General features: G+C 42.5%; 1 protein-coding gene across 1 annotated transcript; it reads right to left on the reverse strand.

The window, feature by feature from the left end:
* Window positions 1-627: 627 nt before the first annotated feature.
* ctsz (cathepsin Z) lies at window positions 628-16103 on the reverse strand. Its single transcript, XM_069884817.1, has 5 exons — window positions 15909-16103; window positions 15042-15221; window positions 6180-6330; window positions 4873-5038; window positions 628-898 (listed from the first exon to the last, which is right to left on the reverse strand). Exons 1-5 carry the CDS (start codon window positions 15994-15996, stop codon window positions 788-790), a joined length of 696 nt encoding a protein of 231 aa, XP_069740918.1. The 5' UTR covers window positions 15997-16103; the 3' UTR covers window positions 628-787.
* Between the last annotated feature and the right edge of the window lie 533 nt (window positions 16104-16636).

A 16636-nucleotide genomic window follows, 5' to 3' on the forward strand; every position in this document is an offset into this window, starting at 1 on the left:
TCCCAAATTCTGTCTGATGAGGCTGAGACTGCAGTTCGTTTACTGACTCACTGGGAAAAAGACCAAGTTTACAAGTAATACATTCCAGTTGAGAATTCACGAAGCGTAGCTAAAAGAAAAGTGAGGATTGTGAGAGATGAGTAAAACTAATTTGAAAATATGAGAGATGAAGAATGCTAGTATGGATATATGTGTAATGAATAAAGCCAGTATGAATAGGATAAGGGTAGATAATAGAATGTAGGAAGTAAAGTTAGTAATAAGATAAGGGTCTTCTAGCCTTAGACAGAATTAGCAAGTTCTGCATATAAGAGTTAGTCAGCCCTGAGGGTTGGGAAGGTGTGAATAAGGACAATGACATGATAGGACACAGACAAGGATACCCCCTGGTCCTCCAAGTTCACAGAAACAGCAAGTAGGCAGACAGGATTGCCTAATGCCAAACTTATCCAGGAGGCAGAAGAATGTTAGGGGGGCAGGGTACCTCTACACTGAAATGAACTGTATAAAAGTTGGGTGAGCCCCAGTATGTGTGTGTATTCCCAGGGTAAGGGGAAGCACCAAATGTTCTTTGTTCTCGATTTTTGTCTCAAGCAAATTCTGTGAAGGTACTTCTGTTTCTCACAGTTTTAATTTATACAATTCCATCTTTATTTTTTTTAAAATCACTTCTGCACTCAATGCAATCATCTTAGTACAAGCACAAGTTTGTAAAATTATCTGCACACCACATTTGACAGCCACTTAAAAAATATATTTTTTTAAAAGCAGCAGAGATTTTCAACTTCTACAAAATGGGGTCACCATAAGCACAGTCATCTTCTATTGCCAGATTATAACTGTTTCCTTTTCCTCTTTTGTAGGCACTAGTAACGATTCTCAGCCAACCTCTCTCACCCTGAAATTCAAAACATATGCATTAATCATGGTGGAGTCTTAGCAGTGCAGTCTCTCCAATACAGCTGCACTTATTCAATGTTTAGAGAGGCTCCCAAACACCCCATGGAGATTCACATGGGCAAAAGAATCCATGTTAAGCTACTGAAGAATTCACATTGCTGGCAGGTTGAAGGGATACATGAGGCGGCAATGCACTAAACCTTGGAGGTAAACAAGGAAATCTGCTGCTGTTGGGGTTGAGTGCAAGAGAAACTTAGCAGGTCATGCAGCATCCACAGGAAGTAAAAGGCAATCAGCATTTCAGGCCTGAGCCCTTTGACAAGAATGTGGATGAACAGGGAAAAGAGGTGGGAAGAAAGGAAAGCACCTACCAACAATAGGTGGATACAGGTGAGAGGGTGGGAGAGAATGAAGCTGAGAAGAGATGGGGACAAAAAAAAAATATCAAACGATGATTGCCATTGATTTCCTGCATGATCTGTTGAGTTCCTCCAGCACTTTTGAGAACTGCATTTTTCCCCTGGTTGAGGGAAGATGTGACAAGTACTAACAATGTTGAGTAACCAGAACAATGGACCGTAAACTTCAATGTCTTGAGAGTGAAAAATGGGGTTAAACAGGCAATTTGCCTGGTCAAGAGGCAGTTAGAAAAGGTCTGACCTGGTCAACCCCCTCAGAATCCAACCAGGTCCCTGACCTACCTAGGTCATGTCCACAGGTGACTTGAACGTGAAAATGGCCGACCCAGTTACTCCTGTGACATCAGCGCTTACACACTGGAGTGCAGGGAAACCCTAAGTAGCCCTCCTGAGACCTGGGTGCGATTACTGGGGGTGGGGGGTGTGGGGAGAAGGTGCTGGAAGCACCTTTAAAATTACAGGGCGATTTAAGGGGGATCCCAACCCTGCGATGACACGATAAATGATGCATCGTACACTCCTGGGAACTATCGATAGTCAGTCTCCCCTGCGCCCCCACCGACATCCACCCTGTCAATCATGCACTCCGTCCTCAGCGTCCTGCTCCTGCAATCGTTGAGCTGTCACTGTGAACCGGAGTAGCTTTCGCAGCAGCGGCTGAAGTGCCTGCCGTGATCAGGGGGGGGGAGGAAAGAAAGGAGAGGGTTCACTACTGTGGTGGGGGAGGAAGAAGAGGTCACTGCCGCAATGAGGGGGGGGGTGAGGGGAGAGAGAGAGAGAGAGAGAGATTGCTGCCTGGGTGGGAGAAGTGAACTGCCGCTGCTGCGAAAGCTACTCTTGTTCAGTGACAGCTCAACGACTGCAGCAGCGGGGCGCTGAGGGCGGAGTGCATGATTGACAGGGTAGATGTTGTTGGAATCGAGGGGTTAAAACATTATGAAATAAATGATTAATTAATAAGTGTATATTTACTGCATGGTTCAGGGGAAAAGAGGAATGTGATTAAGTGGCAATCACAGCATGGAGCAAAGTTGGCTGAGCAAAATGGTCTGCTCCCAAATACAGGGAGAGGAAATGCATAAAACGATTTAGGAGGAATGCTCAAACTGAAGGAGGTGGTGAGTAGCACAGGAGACACAGGCCAGACCAGAACAAAGAATGGCCTGCAAGAAACAAAGGGAATGGAAAACCAGTCTAGGAGGAAGATTAAGGCAGGAGGAGGTGTTAAAGAGAACAGCAGAAATTGGCCAGACAGGAACAGAATGGTGATTAGAAATATCTGGGGATGAATTAATTTCTGATCAACACAACAGGATAGTCTGGCCTGGAGGATTAAGATGGGAGTGCTACACCCCAGATATCTGCAAAACAGGAGATGACTTGTGATAACCCTTATGCAAAAAGATCTAGCAAAGGAAGACAACTTTTGTTCTGTATGATAATGAAATCTAGCAAAGGAAGCCAACTTTTGTTCTGTATGATAAGGTTGATCTATATAAACTGAGCCAACTGGACAAGAGGGGTCAGTCTTGGGGAGTAGCTCACTGTGCAGGTGACCTATGAACTAATGATTGACCCAGAGCTGTTAAGTTTTATTCTTGTGCTGTGTAATAAATTGACTGTTGAACCGAATACCTTCTCCTATCACTTCATTCAAAGAACACGCTGGACTCAGACCACACATAGACTAAATTAAGAGTAAGGTAAAGTCCGACAATGTCAGTGGGGATGCAGGGGAGACTGACTACCGATAGTTCCCATGAGTATATGATGCATCATTTATCGTGTCATCGCAGGGTTGGGATCCCCCTTAAATCACCCTGTAATTTTAAAGGTGCTTCCAGCACCTTCTCCCCATCCCCCCCAGTAATCACACCCAGGTCTCAGGAGGGCTACTCAGGTGTTGCTAATGACATCCCAACCCACAATCTTAAGGTAATAGCAAAGCCTCAAGGCAGCAGAGACCAGTGTCCTCACTGTTAGTGAGGCACATCTGGAGTACTGCATGCAGTTTTGGACTCCTTATCTGAGGAAGGACATCCTTGTGGTGCAGAGAAGGTTCACTAGACTGATACCAGAGATGGAAGGACTTGCATATGAAGAAAGGTTGGATATTCTAGGCTTGTATTCTCTGGAATTTAGAAGACTGAGGGGGGGGAATCTTATAGAACCATACAAAATTCTTAAGGGATTAGACAGACTAGATGCAGGTAGATTGTTTCCAATGCTGGGAAAAATTAGAACGAGGGGCCACAATTTAAGGATAAGGGGAAAGTTTTTTAGGACTGAGATGAGGAAAAATTTCTTCTCTCAGAGGGTGGTGGATCTGTGGAATTCTTTGCCACAGGAAGTAGTTGAGGCCAGTTCCTTGTCAATATTTAAGAGTTCAGGGGCTATGGTGAGAAGGCAGGAACATGATCATATTGAATGGTGGTGCAGGCTTGAAGGGCAAATGGCCTACTCCTGCAACTATTTCTGTGTTTCTCCAAAGCATCTTAGCACAATGATGCAGCGTTAATAATGCACGTGTACAATACACTATCAGATAGAGCCTAGATCTTGCTCCTCAGTCCATAGCTCTGCATCCAATGGCAGTGACCCACTTCTACATACGCTCTTATACCAGCCACGTGGAAAGCTTCATCCATCCACATTAACCTGTTCCAAGGGTGATGCTGGTACTGTACAGGGACAGTCCTTAGTGCACCAGTTCCTCTCTGTTTGTAGATTTCCAAGTGCAGGAGACTCATTTATTCCAGGTCTTGAACACTAGCAAATAGCCATGCCCACAGCATTGAGGAGCACAGCCTACAGTGAGGGCCCAGTGATGGGATCCCTTCTTGAGGTACCTCACCTAGTCACTGGCTCGTGTTCATCTGGAATTTCTGCTCCTTCGCAACTCCTGGAGCACAGTGTATTCCAACTCACATGAGAGGATTGTGATCACGCTTAATGACCCTGTCATGTCTGAACTCTTTCTTGCATTTTAAGCGGTGCTTATACCAACTGGACAGCAAGCCCAGGCCTTTGGGTCAGAGATGGGCTCCTTTTCCAAACTAGATGATTAAATTCAAGCCTTATTCCTGATCAGCTTTATGTTGCTGAATAGTCAAATCCCATTGTTGATCACATCTCCTGTGACTATCAGGTTCTTTACCACTATCACTGGTGAAGTTTATTCTCTATCCCTCAACCACAATGACCTTTACATGCTCATAGAATTACATGATGTTAAGTCCCTAGAGAACATTCAAGGGCTTTCAAAATAAGTTGGAGGAGGTGATGGATTTGCAATAATTAAAGGTTCCTATCAACCCCCAAAGAGTCAGGCAAACTAAGACAATGCTACTTCAAGATCCCCTAATTACAAATGTAGATGGATAGTTGCTCATCAGCTTCAGAGCCTGGAAAGTTGTACCAGATTAATCCGCAAGTAAGTCAACAGAAGAGTTCAACCTTCCCCTTGCATCCAAACTAGAAAAGGACACACAGGCCCTGGCTTCTCCCAGTGCAAGCCAAAAGATTGGAAATGTCAACCGTGGACTGTACTTACCCATGGCTCACCCCAGGAGTTGCGGACAATCCAGTATTCAGTTCCGTCCCCATCTACTCCCCAGCCTGCCACTGACACAATGTGGTTTATTGAGGGATCTTGCTGGAACTCTGAGTACAAACCTCCTCTGTAGGCTTCCAGCTTTTCCGTCGCCATAATGCCACAACTATGAGGAATAAAAGGAAAAGCATTCACCAAACATGGCCAGCTCCAAGACTGAACAAACACAGGACAGAAATGGACACATTCAACACGAGGTTGCAGGCACCTGGATTGCCGAACTCGGGCTGGTGTTGAAACTTACCTCCAGAAGCCAAAGTTTTGTGGCTTCATTCCTACCACTGTTCAAAATGTATCGGAGTGTAGGTTAATGGGGTGTAAATTGGGTGGCATGAACTCCGGAGCTGAAACAGCCTGGTACAGTGTTGCATGTCTAAATTTAAAATGTAAGCAGTGACACTCTGAGTCCAGCACGTTCATGTGGCCAAGCTCAGAAATGCCTCAGATTTGTTAAGACTTTAAACCAAGTGACGACATGCTTCCAAAAGATTCCACACAACTACTCCAGGGAATAGGCAAATTATTTGCCCCACCACAAAAGAAAGCCAAGTCTGATATTGTGTGCACTTTGTAACAGCACAAGTCACAGTGACTGCACATCAGAAGTAATTTCTTCAATTGCCACTTTGGGACGTTGTGAAATCATGAAAGGTTTCACTTTTTCCATAGAAGAAATGCTCCTGAGGACAAGGTGCCAATTCAGCTTCGGGGGAAAAACAAACTGCTGGTGCATGAAATCTTCCCGCTTGGCCTTACTGCTTTGTTCGGTGGTTTAGGTCATCAGCCCCACTATCACTGCAAACTGGTGCAAGCCTTGGAAGCAGGTCAGAGATGATTTACTAGACCAACAGCTGGAATGGGCAATGGTATCCATTGGGAGGTTGGAAGAAAGCAGACAATTAAAACTGACTGGATATTATCAGGGTTAATGTGGAAAATTTAGAATGCCACTGAAAATAAGGCATTACCCATTTGAGGCAGAAATTTTCTGAGACTTGTGCATCTGAGGTTCTGGAATTTGAATCCTGGAATATTTTAAGTCAGAGGTAGATTCTTGATAATCAAGGAGGTGAGTGGTACCATGTATATTTAGGATTGCAGAAACAGGGAAAGCAGGAACAGGGAACTGAACAGCCTTTTCCTAATTTGTACTTTGTCTGTATGCACTTTTTCACACATCAAGTCTCCCGCTTTACATCACTGATGCCACAATATCAAGTAGGGAGGAGCCTGGCCAATTACCATACCTGACTGGACCATTAGCATAGATTTCTGCCATCATCTTCTCCCGACCACTGACTCTGCCATAGTCACCGACCTTCCAGAGCGTGTAATTCTTGATTACGTGGCAGACATTAAATGTTGTACAAGTACCACATTGGTTGAACGGTAAACAATCTAAAAGATTAAAAGGGAAGTCAAATGGATCATTTGACACCAATTTTTTGGTGTTTTTTTTTCTCTTTACATCAGACCTACAATGGTCATCTCTGATTGTAGATACAGTACTTTGCCCCATATCCAAAATTCTGTTAAACAAAAAGATTTATTATCAAAATTTTTTTTGGTGGCGACATGACAAGTTGAAAAACAAATTTCACCCGACTTGCCATGTGGGGCCCTACTTTGAATCCAGCAGAACTCCCATGTATTGTACAATGGCAAAAGGGTCTGCAGATAGCACCGTCAAGGTCAGTGAAAAGGAGGAATGTTTATGTATGTCTACAGAACAGAAAGTCAATGGCGAAACAGGACAGTGGTGTAAGTGTGAAACGTCTAACTGAAGAGTATAGTGTTGGAACGACCACAACCTATGTAAGTGATGAACAAAGGTTAATGAAAGATAGAAAAACACTGCACCAAGGTAAAGGTGAAGAACTCGATCATGTGTTGATAGAGTGGATCCAACAGCATTGCACTTAATTCATTAAGTGCCACTTAATGGTTCGCTGATCATGAAACAAGCAAAGCTCTATCATGGTGATCTGAACATTGAAGGGAACTGAATATTCAGCAGGCTGATGGAGTCAATTTAAAAGACATGGCATTAAATTGTTAAAGATTAGTGGCGAAAAACACCTGCTAATCACGAAGCAGCGGAGAAATTCAGAATTAAGATTTATTGTCATGAAGTTCTGTGTTTTGCAGCAGGGTCACAGTGGAAACATTCATATTATAACCATCACTATAAAAAAAATTTAAATAACAGTGCACGAAAAGTAAGGCAGAGTCTTTGCTTCATTGATTATTCAGGAATCAGATGGCAGTGGAGAAGAAGGTGTCCTAGTGCCATTGGGTATTCATCTTTAGGCTCCTGTACCTTTCCCCCCAATGGTAGAGTAAAGAGGGCATGGCCTGGGTGGTGAGGTCTTTGAAGATAGAGGCTGCTTTTTTAAGACACCGCCTCATGTAATGTCCTCACTGGAGTGATGTCTGGTGCCTGTGATGTCGGAGGCAGAGTTAACAACCCTCAAGTTCATTCTTGGGGGGCGTGGCAAGATGGCGTAAGGATCAGACGTGCCTTCCAGTCCTCTCCTGACTCTATCTTATTGTTTTGTCTAGAAATGCCCGTTAAAATTTTTTAAAAGTTTAGATAACTTCAGTGCTGTTAATTTAACTTCTGACGGTACAATTGGTGAAAAAGAGCAAAAAAAAAAACGACAACAGATCATCAAAAAACTACATTTTCTAAAAGTTCAAGTTTTGGAGCCTACCTACAGAAAAAACATCGGGACTCAGCCTGGAATGGATCCCAGGAGAGAGCTACAGCTTTCGGATGTAGAGATCAATGTTACATCGGTAGAGCCCCCTAAAGAGGGCGCCAAACAACCTTTAGAACAAAGAGTTACTCAGGTTCGCACATGTGCAGTAGCATCTGACGGCAATGTTATGAATGAATGACTTGTGAATCTTGAATCTAAATTATCTTATACAATGCAGGGATTATCCAAGATTATGACTGAACTTGGTACTAGGTTTAATACTTTGGTGAAAATACATTCTCAACAGATGGCTGAGTTTGGAGCTTTTAAGCTTGAAGTGAGAGATAAATTTAATTCGTGTGAAGAAGATATAGACGAAATACGGGATCAAGTTTTTGATGTGACCAAAAGGGTCGAAGACTTACAAACTCAAAATAAAAATTTGGTGAAAAAGATTGATTATTTGGAAAACCAATCTAGACGGAACAATATAAAGATTATTGGTTTGCCGGAAGGTATGGAGGGACAGACCCAAGAAAATTTTTTACTGAATGGATTCCACAGGTGCTGGGTCAAGAACATTTCCCGGAAGGTATAATACTGGAATGTGCTCACAGAGCCTTGCGTAGAAGACCTATTTCAGGTCAAAGACCAAGACCTGTTTTGGTTCGTTGCTTGAATTATTACGACAGAGAAATAATTTTACGAGTGGCTATTAGAAATGCACAACAGAGAAAATCACCCTTGATGATTCAAAATAATCGAGTTTTCTTCTATGCTGATTTGAGTCAAGAAATTATGTTCCAACGACAGGAATTCAATCCTGCTAAAGAGTTGTTGTGGAAGAAAGGTTACAAGGCAACCTTTAGATATCCAGCTGTTTTGAAGGTTTTCCAAGATGGTTACCAACCAAAGTTCTTTGATTCTTCAAAGGAAGCATTTGCTCAAGAGCTGCCAATTACTCAGTTTCAACAGAGACATAGTCCGCCGCAATCTCTAAGGAGACAAGAGATGGAAGAAAAGAGCCGTGCTCCAAGAAGGAATGGTTGTAATGGTGACTCGGTAGTTGGAGCTGATTAAAAGAAGAGTTGTCCTTTTTTTTTCTAATGTTTTTTTTTAAAAAAAGGAATATTAAATAATGATGATGTTAATTTAAGATGAAGTGAGAGTTGGGGGAGAGAACTGGATAGGCACTATTTCCTGAAAGTCATCTGCTAAAAAAAAAGGAATATTAAATAATGATGATGTTAGTTTAAGATAAAGTGAGAGTTGGGGGAGAGAACTGGATAGGCACTATTTCCTGAAAGTCATCTGCTACGTGTGAGTTATCTCACACCCATTTTTTTTTGGGAGTTACCACATTGCGCGGTTTAGACGGGAGGGGGTATTTTTAACCTCCTACCCGTTTTTTTTTTGTTTAAATATAAAAAAAAGTATAAGAAAGTATTTGATTGTTTAAAAAACTAAAAAGTGATGTGGTTTTTTTTGTAAAGTTTATTCAGTAGATAAGGAATATTTGAAATTTAAATGTGAATGGGATAAGTTTTTTTAAATATTTTTTCTTTAACTTTAAGGTGAAAGGAGTGGTAATTCTGGTGTATATTATTTTGCTATTTTAGTTATAGAACGAAGAGAATAATGGTGAAAGTTATAAATTGAATTGTACAATTCTTAATGAGGCTTGAATTTTGTTTGTGGTTTATGCTCCATTTGTTGAAGATATAGATTTTGTTGTAGATGTGTTTTTATTATTTGGATATCTGAATTTTAACATAATGATTGGGGATATTTAAATGTGGTATTGGAGCTTTTATTGGATAACTATTCAAGAGTAAAAGGGAAAAATGGTGGAAGAGTACTAAAATTGAATTGTACAATGCTTAATGAGGTTTGAATTTTGTTTTAAGATGGTGGTTTATGTGACTAATATGATGATAGATGTGAAGTTAGTTGATATTTGGTGAATGTTTATCTCTATAGAGAAAGTTTTTTTTCATTTTTTTTTCATGCTACTATTTTTTTTAAGAATTGATTATTGTTTAAGAATTTTTGATAGATAATGTTACTAACTTTACTAATTTTTTATATTCTTCTTTGGCTTGGCTTCGCGGACGAAGATTTATGGAGGGGGTAAAAAGTCCACGTCAGCTGCAGGCTCGTTTGTGGCTGACCAGTCCGATGCGGGACAGGCAGACACGATTGCAGCGGTTGCAAGGGAAAATTGGTTGGTTGGGGTTGGGTGTTGGATTTTTCCTCCTTTGCCTTTTGTCAGTGAGGTAGGCTCTGCGGTCTTCTTCAAAGGAGGCTGCTGCCCGCCAAACTGTGAGGCGCCAAGATGCACGGTTTGAGGCGTTATCAGCCCACTGGCGGTGGTCAATGTGGCAGGCACCAAGAGATTTCTTTAGGCAGTCCTTGTACCTTTTCTTTGGTGCACCTCTGTCACGGTGGCCAGTGGAGAGCTCGCCATATAATACGATCTTGGGAAGGCGATGGTCCTCCATTCTGGAGACGTGACCCATCCAGCGCAGCTGGATCTTCAGCAGCGTGGACTCGATGCTGTCGACCTCTGCCATCTCGAGTACCTCGACGTTAGGGGTGTGAGCGCTCCAATGGATGTTGAGGATGGAGCGGAGACAACGCTGGTGGAAGCGTTCTAGGAGCCGTAGGTGGTGCCGGTAGAGGACCCATGATTCGGAGCCGAACAGGAGTGTGGGTATGACAACGGCTCTGTATACGCTTATCTTTGTGAGGTTTTTCAGTTGGTTGTTTTTCCAGACTCTTTTGTGTAGTCTTCCAAAGGCGCTATTTGCCTTGGCGAGTCTGTTGTCTATCTCATTGTCGATCCTTGCATCTGATGAAATGGTGCAGCCGAGATAGGTAAACTGGTTGACCGTTTTGAGTTTTGTGTGCCCGATGGAGATGTGGGGGGGCTGGTAGTCATGGTGGGGAGCTGGCTGATGGAGGACCTCAGTTTTCTTCAGGCTGACTTCCAGGCCAAACATTTTGGCAGTTTCCGCAAAGCAGGACGTCAAGCGCTGAAGAGCTGGCTCTGAATGGGCAACTAAAGCGGCATCATCTGCAAAGAGTAGTTCACGGACAAGTTTCTCTTGTGTCTTGGTGTGAGCTTGCAGGCGCCTCAGATTGAAGAGACTGCCATCCGTGCGGTACCGGATGTAAACAGCGTCTTCATTGTTGGGGTCTTTCATGGCTTGGTTCAGCATCATGCTGAAGAAGATTGAAGAGGGTTGGTGCGAGAACACAGCCTTGCTTCACGCCATTGTTAATGGAGAAGGGTTCAGAGAGCTCATTGCTGTATCTGACCCGACCTTGTTGGTTTTCGTGCAGTTGGATAATCATGTTGAGGAACTTTGGGGGACATCCGATGCGCTCTAGTATTTGCCAAAGCCCTTTCCTGCTCACGGTGTCGAAGGCTTTGGTGAGGTCAACAAAGGTGATGTAGAGTCCTTTGTTTTGTTCTCTGCACTTTTCTTGGAGCTGTCTGAGGGCAAAGACCATGTCAGTGGTTCCTCTGTTTGCGCGAAAGCCGCACTGTGATTCTGGGAGAATATTCTCAGCGACACTAGGTATTATTCTATTTAGTAGAATCCTAGCGAAGATTTTGCCTGCAATGGAGAGCAACGTGATTCCCCTGTAGTTTGAGCAGTCTGATTTCTCGCCTTTGTTTTTGTACAGGGTGATGATGGTGATATTAAGTTTGAGTTAAATATATGTTTCATCTTAACCCTGTTTGTTAAATATAGGCATTTAAGTTTGATTTAAATATGTTTTTTAAGTCTGATATTTTAGTATTAATTACTTTTCTTTTTGTTAGTATTTTAATCGGTTATGTTTTTGTTTTTTTTTGTAAGTGGGTTTTTTTTTCTCACAAATATAGGCATTTAAGTTTGATTTAAATATGTTTTTTAAGTCTGATATTTTAGTATTAATTACTGTTCTTTTTGTTAGTATTTTAATCGGTTATGTTTTTGTTTTTTTTTGTAAGTGGGTTTTTTTTCTCACATATATTATTAACTTTATTAATTCTTCACTCTATTTTTGGGGGGAAAGGGGGGTTGGACTAATTTGAGTTGAGTTATTAATGTGTAATAATTATTGGGGAGGGTATAGTTTATTTAGATTACTGATACTGTATTGTAATTTTATTATTTTATTCTTATTTTTTTTTAATGTAATTCTATATGTTATTCATGTTATAAAATCTTAAATAAAGTTTAAAAAAAAGTAAATTCTTGTCCTGAGATTTGGTGCATCATCAGACAGTGATGCAACCAGCCAGAATGCTCTCCATGGTACACTTGTAGAAGTTTACAAGAGTCTTCAGTGACATACCGAACCACCTCAGATATCTCACAAAGTATAGCAGCTGGTGAGTCTTCTTTGTGATTGCATCAACGTGGAGGCTCCAGGACAGATCCTCGGAGATGTTGACCCCTTGATGTCGTGTTCCCCCAACTTCCTCCAGAAGGCCATAATCACCTCCTTGGTTTGTTAACATTAAGCTTGTTGTTGCAGCATTCAATGAGCTGATCTTCCTCATTGCCGTTTGTGATTCTGCCAACAACTGCAGTGTCATTGGAAAATTTATAGATGGCATTGGAATTGTGCCTGGCCACAGTCATGGTGTATAATGAGTAGAGCAGTGGGCTAACCACACATCCTTGGGGTACACTTGTGCCGATAATCAGTAAGGAGTGTCAAAATCATCACTGATAAAAATCTGAAGCCAGAACAAGTCTATAATGCTGATGAAACATCACTGTTTTAGCGTTATTGCTCCAGAAGAACACTGGCTACAGCTGATGAGATGGCCCCTACAGGAATTAAGGATGCCAAGGACAGACTAACTGTGCTGGGTTGTGTTCATGCAGTAGGCATGCACAAGTGTAATCTTGCTGTGATAGGCAAAAGCTTGTGTCCTCATTGTTTTAAAGGAATGAATTTTTTATCAGTCTAATGTTATCCAAACAGAAAGGCATGGGACACCAGGGATATCTTTTCTGATTGGCTTAACAAACATTTTGTGCCAGTGGGTCATGCTCACTGCAGGGAAGCTGGACTGGATGACATCAAGATTATTTTATTCTTCGACAACAGTTCTGCTCATCCTCCAGCTGAAAATCTCAAAGATAATGTTCATGTCATGTACCTTCCCCCAAATGTGACTTCCTTAATTCAGCCGTGCAACCAAGGTATCCTTAGATCAGTGAAAAGTGAATATAAAAACACTTTCTTGAACAACATGCTGTCAGTAGTGAAGAGAGGTTTGGGTGTGGCAGGTTTCCAAAAGGAGTTTACCATAATGGATGCCATTTATGCTTGGAACAAAGTGACTGAAGACACAGTTGCACATGCCTGGCACAATCTCTGGCTGCAACTACGTTCCTTGATGAAGATGATGGTGATATAAGGATTCTGTGTCAGGTGAGAAAAAATTGTATAACCTCCTTACATATGCAAAAAAAAATAGATGTTCAGAGCCCATCAGTAAACTGGAAGGGGATATTGAAGAAGTTTTTAAAACATCGATAATGAGGCTCCAGCATTCACTGACCAATGGCGAAATAGCTGAAATTGTTTTGCATCAAGTTGAGCGTGATGAAGGTCTTAGTTGACACTGCAGAGAAAGGGCCTATAGACGACATTGTGAAAATGTGTTATGGATTCATTGAAGCACAGGAGGAGTGTGCAATCATAACAGAACAAGAAATCAGCGAGAACAAGAACAAAGAGCGACTGCGAAGACAAAATCCATTGTTAATGAGGCAGATGACACTGGAAGAAACATTTCAAAAAGCCATCGAGGAGAATTTCTAGTGTTTGTGCTGCATTTATCTTATTTTGTAAGCAGAGATTTTTAAAATACAAGAATAAAACATTATTTCATGCTTGAAAAGCCTTCCATTGTTTTTTTGTTGTTTGTTTAACCACTGATACAAGTATTCGGCTGACGCTACTGAGCTGCTTTTTTTTTTCTCTCTTTTTTTAAAATTTTTTTTCTGAGCTGCTTAAAGTCATTATTCTGTTATCGGAATAAAAAAAACCCATTAACTGAAAAACATCTGGTCCCAAGCTTTTCGGATAATGGGGAAAACACACTGTACAGTGAACCAGCAATGCTGAAGTGATTTTATTAAGCCCAGTAGGGAATGCAAAATACAAGCTGAGGAATGTCTGCGATAGAACTTGGGTGGGAAAAAAAAGATTAAAATGGTAGAGATCCTTCTCTTGGTAAACTAAAGATGATAAATCATGGGGAGGTATTCTCAAAGGACCTTTCCTGGACCCAACACACTAATGGTATCATGAAGAAACCACGTCAGCACTTCTACTTCCTCAGGAGTTTGCGGAGGATTGGTATGGCACCAGAAACCCTGGCAAATTTCTACAGAGGTGTGGTGACTGGGTGCATCATGGCCTGGTATGGGGACACCAATATCCCTGAGCATAAAGCCCTGCAAAAGGTAGTGAACACAGCCCCAAACATCACAGGCAAAACCCTCCCATTGAGAACATCCACAGGGATCACTGCCGTGGGAGAGCAGCAGTAATTATCAAAGACCCACACCACCCAGCACACAGTCTTCTCCCTGCTGCCATCAGGAGAGAGGTCTAGGTGCCACAAGACTCACACCACCAGGTTCAGGAACAGCTGCTACCCCTCCACCATCAGACTCCTCAATCAAGGACTCATTTAAGGATTCTTACTTGTGCACTTTATTGATTTTTAAAACAATTCTCTCTATAGGTGCACAGTTTGTTAACATTCATTATCTGTTCACAGTTATTTGTTATATGTTGCATCTTTTTGCACTACCAATAAGTTGTAATTCTGTCTCTCCGCAGAAAAAAGGAATCTGTGGTTTTCAAACTTATTCTTTCCACTCACATACCACCTTAAGTAATCCCTATGCCATAGGTGCACTATAAGTGATTACAAGGTGGTATGTGAGTTTCGGGGGGACAATTTGAAAACCCACTGCTCCAAACAGATATTCCACCTGCACCTCTCCCCTCTGAGGAAAAGCACGATTCAAGGAGAATGGGCAACCCCAAGCTGGAGACAGATTGAATGGCAGCGATAGGGTTAAATGAAGAGGTACAGCTGGAGTTCAAACATCTGTAGAGATTAAGATGCCAATCATTCCTTTTCTGGGCTGAGGTCTGTACAAGTGCGTTAAAGGGATCACAAGACTGCTAGAGCAATTCAGCAGGTCAAAAGCATCTGGAGACAAAAGGACAGTTGATGCCAAGCTCCACCAGCAATTTATCTCCAGATTCTGCCATCTCTAGTGTCTCTACCTTAAAAGCAGTGATGTTCTGATGTATGTACTCCAGGACCTCATCCGGTGTAATAGGGTGCGAAAATTGTAGCAGTGAAGACATTACCTTGGTCCCTGGCCTGGTAGTTGTTGCAGGTCTCATCTGGAATGCCATGCGAGTTGGCATATGCCCACACGCCAATGTGATCACCACCTTCGCAAGACCCCGAGTTGGCACAGTCAACAACGTTCTGAACTGACAGGTAAGCAGACGGCCAAGTGGCCTTGCGCTTTATGTTGATCCTATCTGGAAGAGATTATTTTTTGTTAGCTAGTCCTAATCTGCTTGGTGATCCTTATGCCTGGACAAGTCAGGCTAGTGGACTTACACCCGTCCATTCCAATCCGGTTGGTGGGAAGAACCCCCTGCTGTCGGAGAGGTTTGCAGGAAAGGCACGATGGCATAAGCAAGCAGCATTCACCTCGTCACAGCACCAAAGCAGCTTTCCTCAGAACCCAACCCCAGTAAAGCTGAGAGGTTCTGCATTGAGTACAGCTCACCAATCTGTCAGAACTTGGCGAATGGGGAAGAGTATGTTTCAAATTGGTCAAAGGGCTATCAATCTATATACAGACACAAGGCTTGGTGAAAAATTAGTACTTGGTCCTAGCTGCACAGGGGTGTCAAAAGAAAATAATCTCTACACATCTAATGATTGATGAAAATATCTTGAATAAATGACCATCCCCATTACGTTTCAACAACTAAAGTTGTTCACTTTAAGCGTGATTCTTCCTGTAATTGATTTACAAATACAAGTAACCAAGTCCACTCTGTCACTCATTCCATCTCCCTTTACACAATTGTATTCCTGGCCCAGTAATGTTTCCTCCACCCATGGCTCCCACAGAGGTCATCTTGCACGTCAATGGGAGCCCCTGTTCTTCTGATACATGGCCCAGTTTCCCCCTACCAGAGTCCTTGGTGCGGTACCTGCCATGGCACTGGTACTCCCATGAGCCCAGCACGATCCACAGTACTGCGGGATGTGCTGATTCCGGGTGGCACTGACAAAGTTCATCCCGTTCACATTGCGCCAGTCCCATGCCTTTGGCAGCGAGGCAACAGGCAGAAGTTCATGGGGCCTGGGGTAAGTCCTGTGGGGAGGAACAAATGTTACACACAATCTCAGGGTGGCTGAACTTGTGTTGTAGGCTTACAATGCTGTTGAGACAAGGAAGATTCACATCATCACGACACACGTTGAGTGGGGAAAGGAAAATGCCATCATTACCCAAGGAGATCCAGACTGACCAAGAGAGCAGGGGCTGGATGATACACTGAAAGCCCCACCCAATTGTAGCTCAGAGACAGGCAACGTAAATGAAGGAGAGCAAGGATGTTCAGGTCAACTCTGGAGGTCAGACTTTTCTCTGCCATTCTATGGGTGATTCCAAACTTGAGGGGGCTAGGCTATGAGGAGAGATCAAGTCACCTTGGACTATATTTAATAACCTGGAATTCAGAAGAATGAGAAGGGATCTTAATTTTAATATTTTTAAATTTAGAGATACAGCAGGTAACTAGAAACTAAGAAAGGGATAGATGAGCCAGAGGCAGGAAAGTTGTTTCCATTGGCAGGTGAGGCAAGAACTAGGGGGTCAGCTTAAGATCTGGGAGAGGAGATTTGGGATGGAGATAAGGAGGAGACTGATGAATCT

Source organism: Narcine bancroftii, chromosome 6, assembly GCF_036971445.1.
Source record: "Narcine bancroftii isolate sNarBan1 chromosome 6, sNarBan1.hap1, whole genome shotgun sequence".
Taxonomy (NCBI): Eukaryota; Metazoa; Chordata; class Chondrichthyes; order Torpediniformes; family Narcinidae; genus Narcine; species Narcine bancroftii.

Coding starts and splice junctions, on each gene's coding strand:
- ctsz (XM_069884817.1), bottom strand. CDS start 15,996: ATGAACTTTGTCAGTGCCACCCGGAATCAGCACATCCCGCAGTACTGT. Junction 6,331..15,041: donor CTACCAGGCCAGGGACCAAG/GTAATGTCTTCA, acceptor TTAATCTTTTAG/ATTGTTTACCGTTCAACCAA. Junction 899..4,872: donor ACTCCTGGGGTGAGCCATGG/GTAAGTACAGTC, acceptor TTTGAATTTCAG/GGTGAGAGAGGTTGGCTGAG.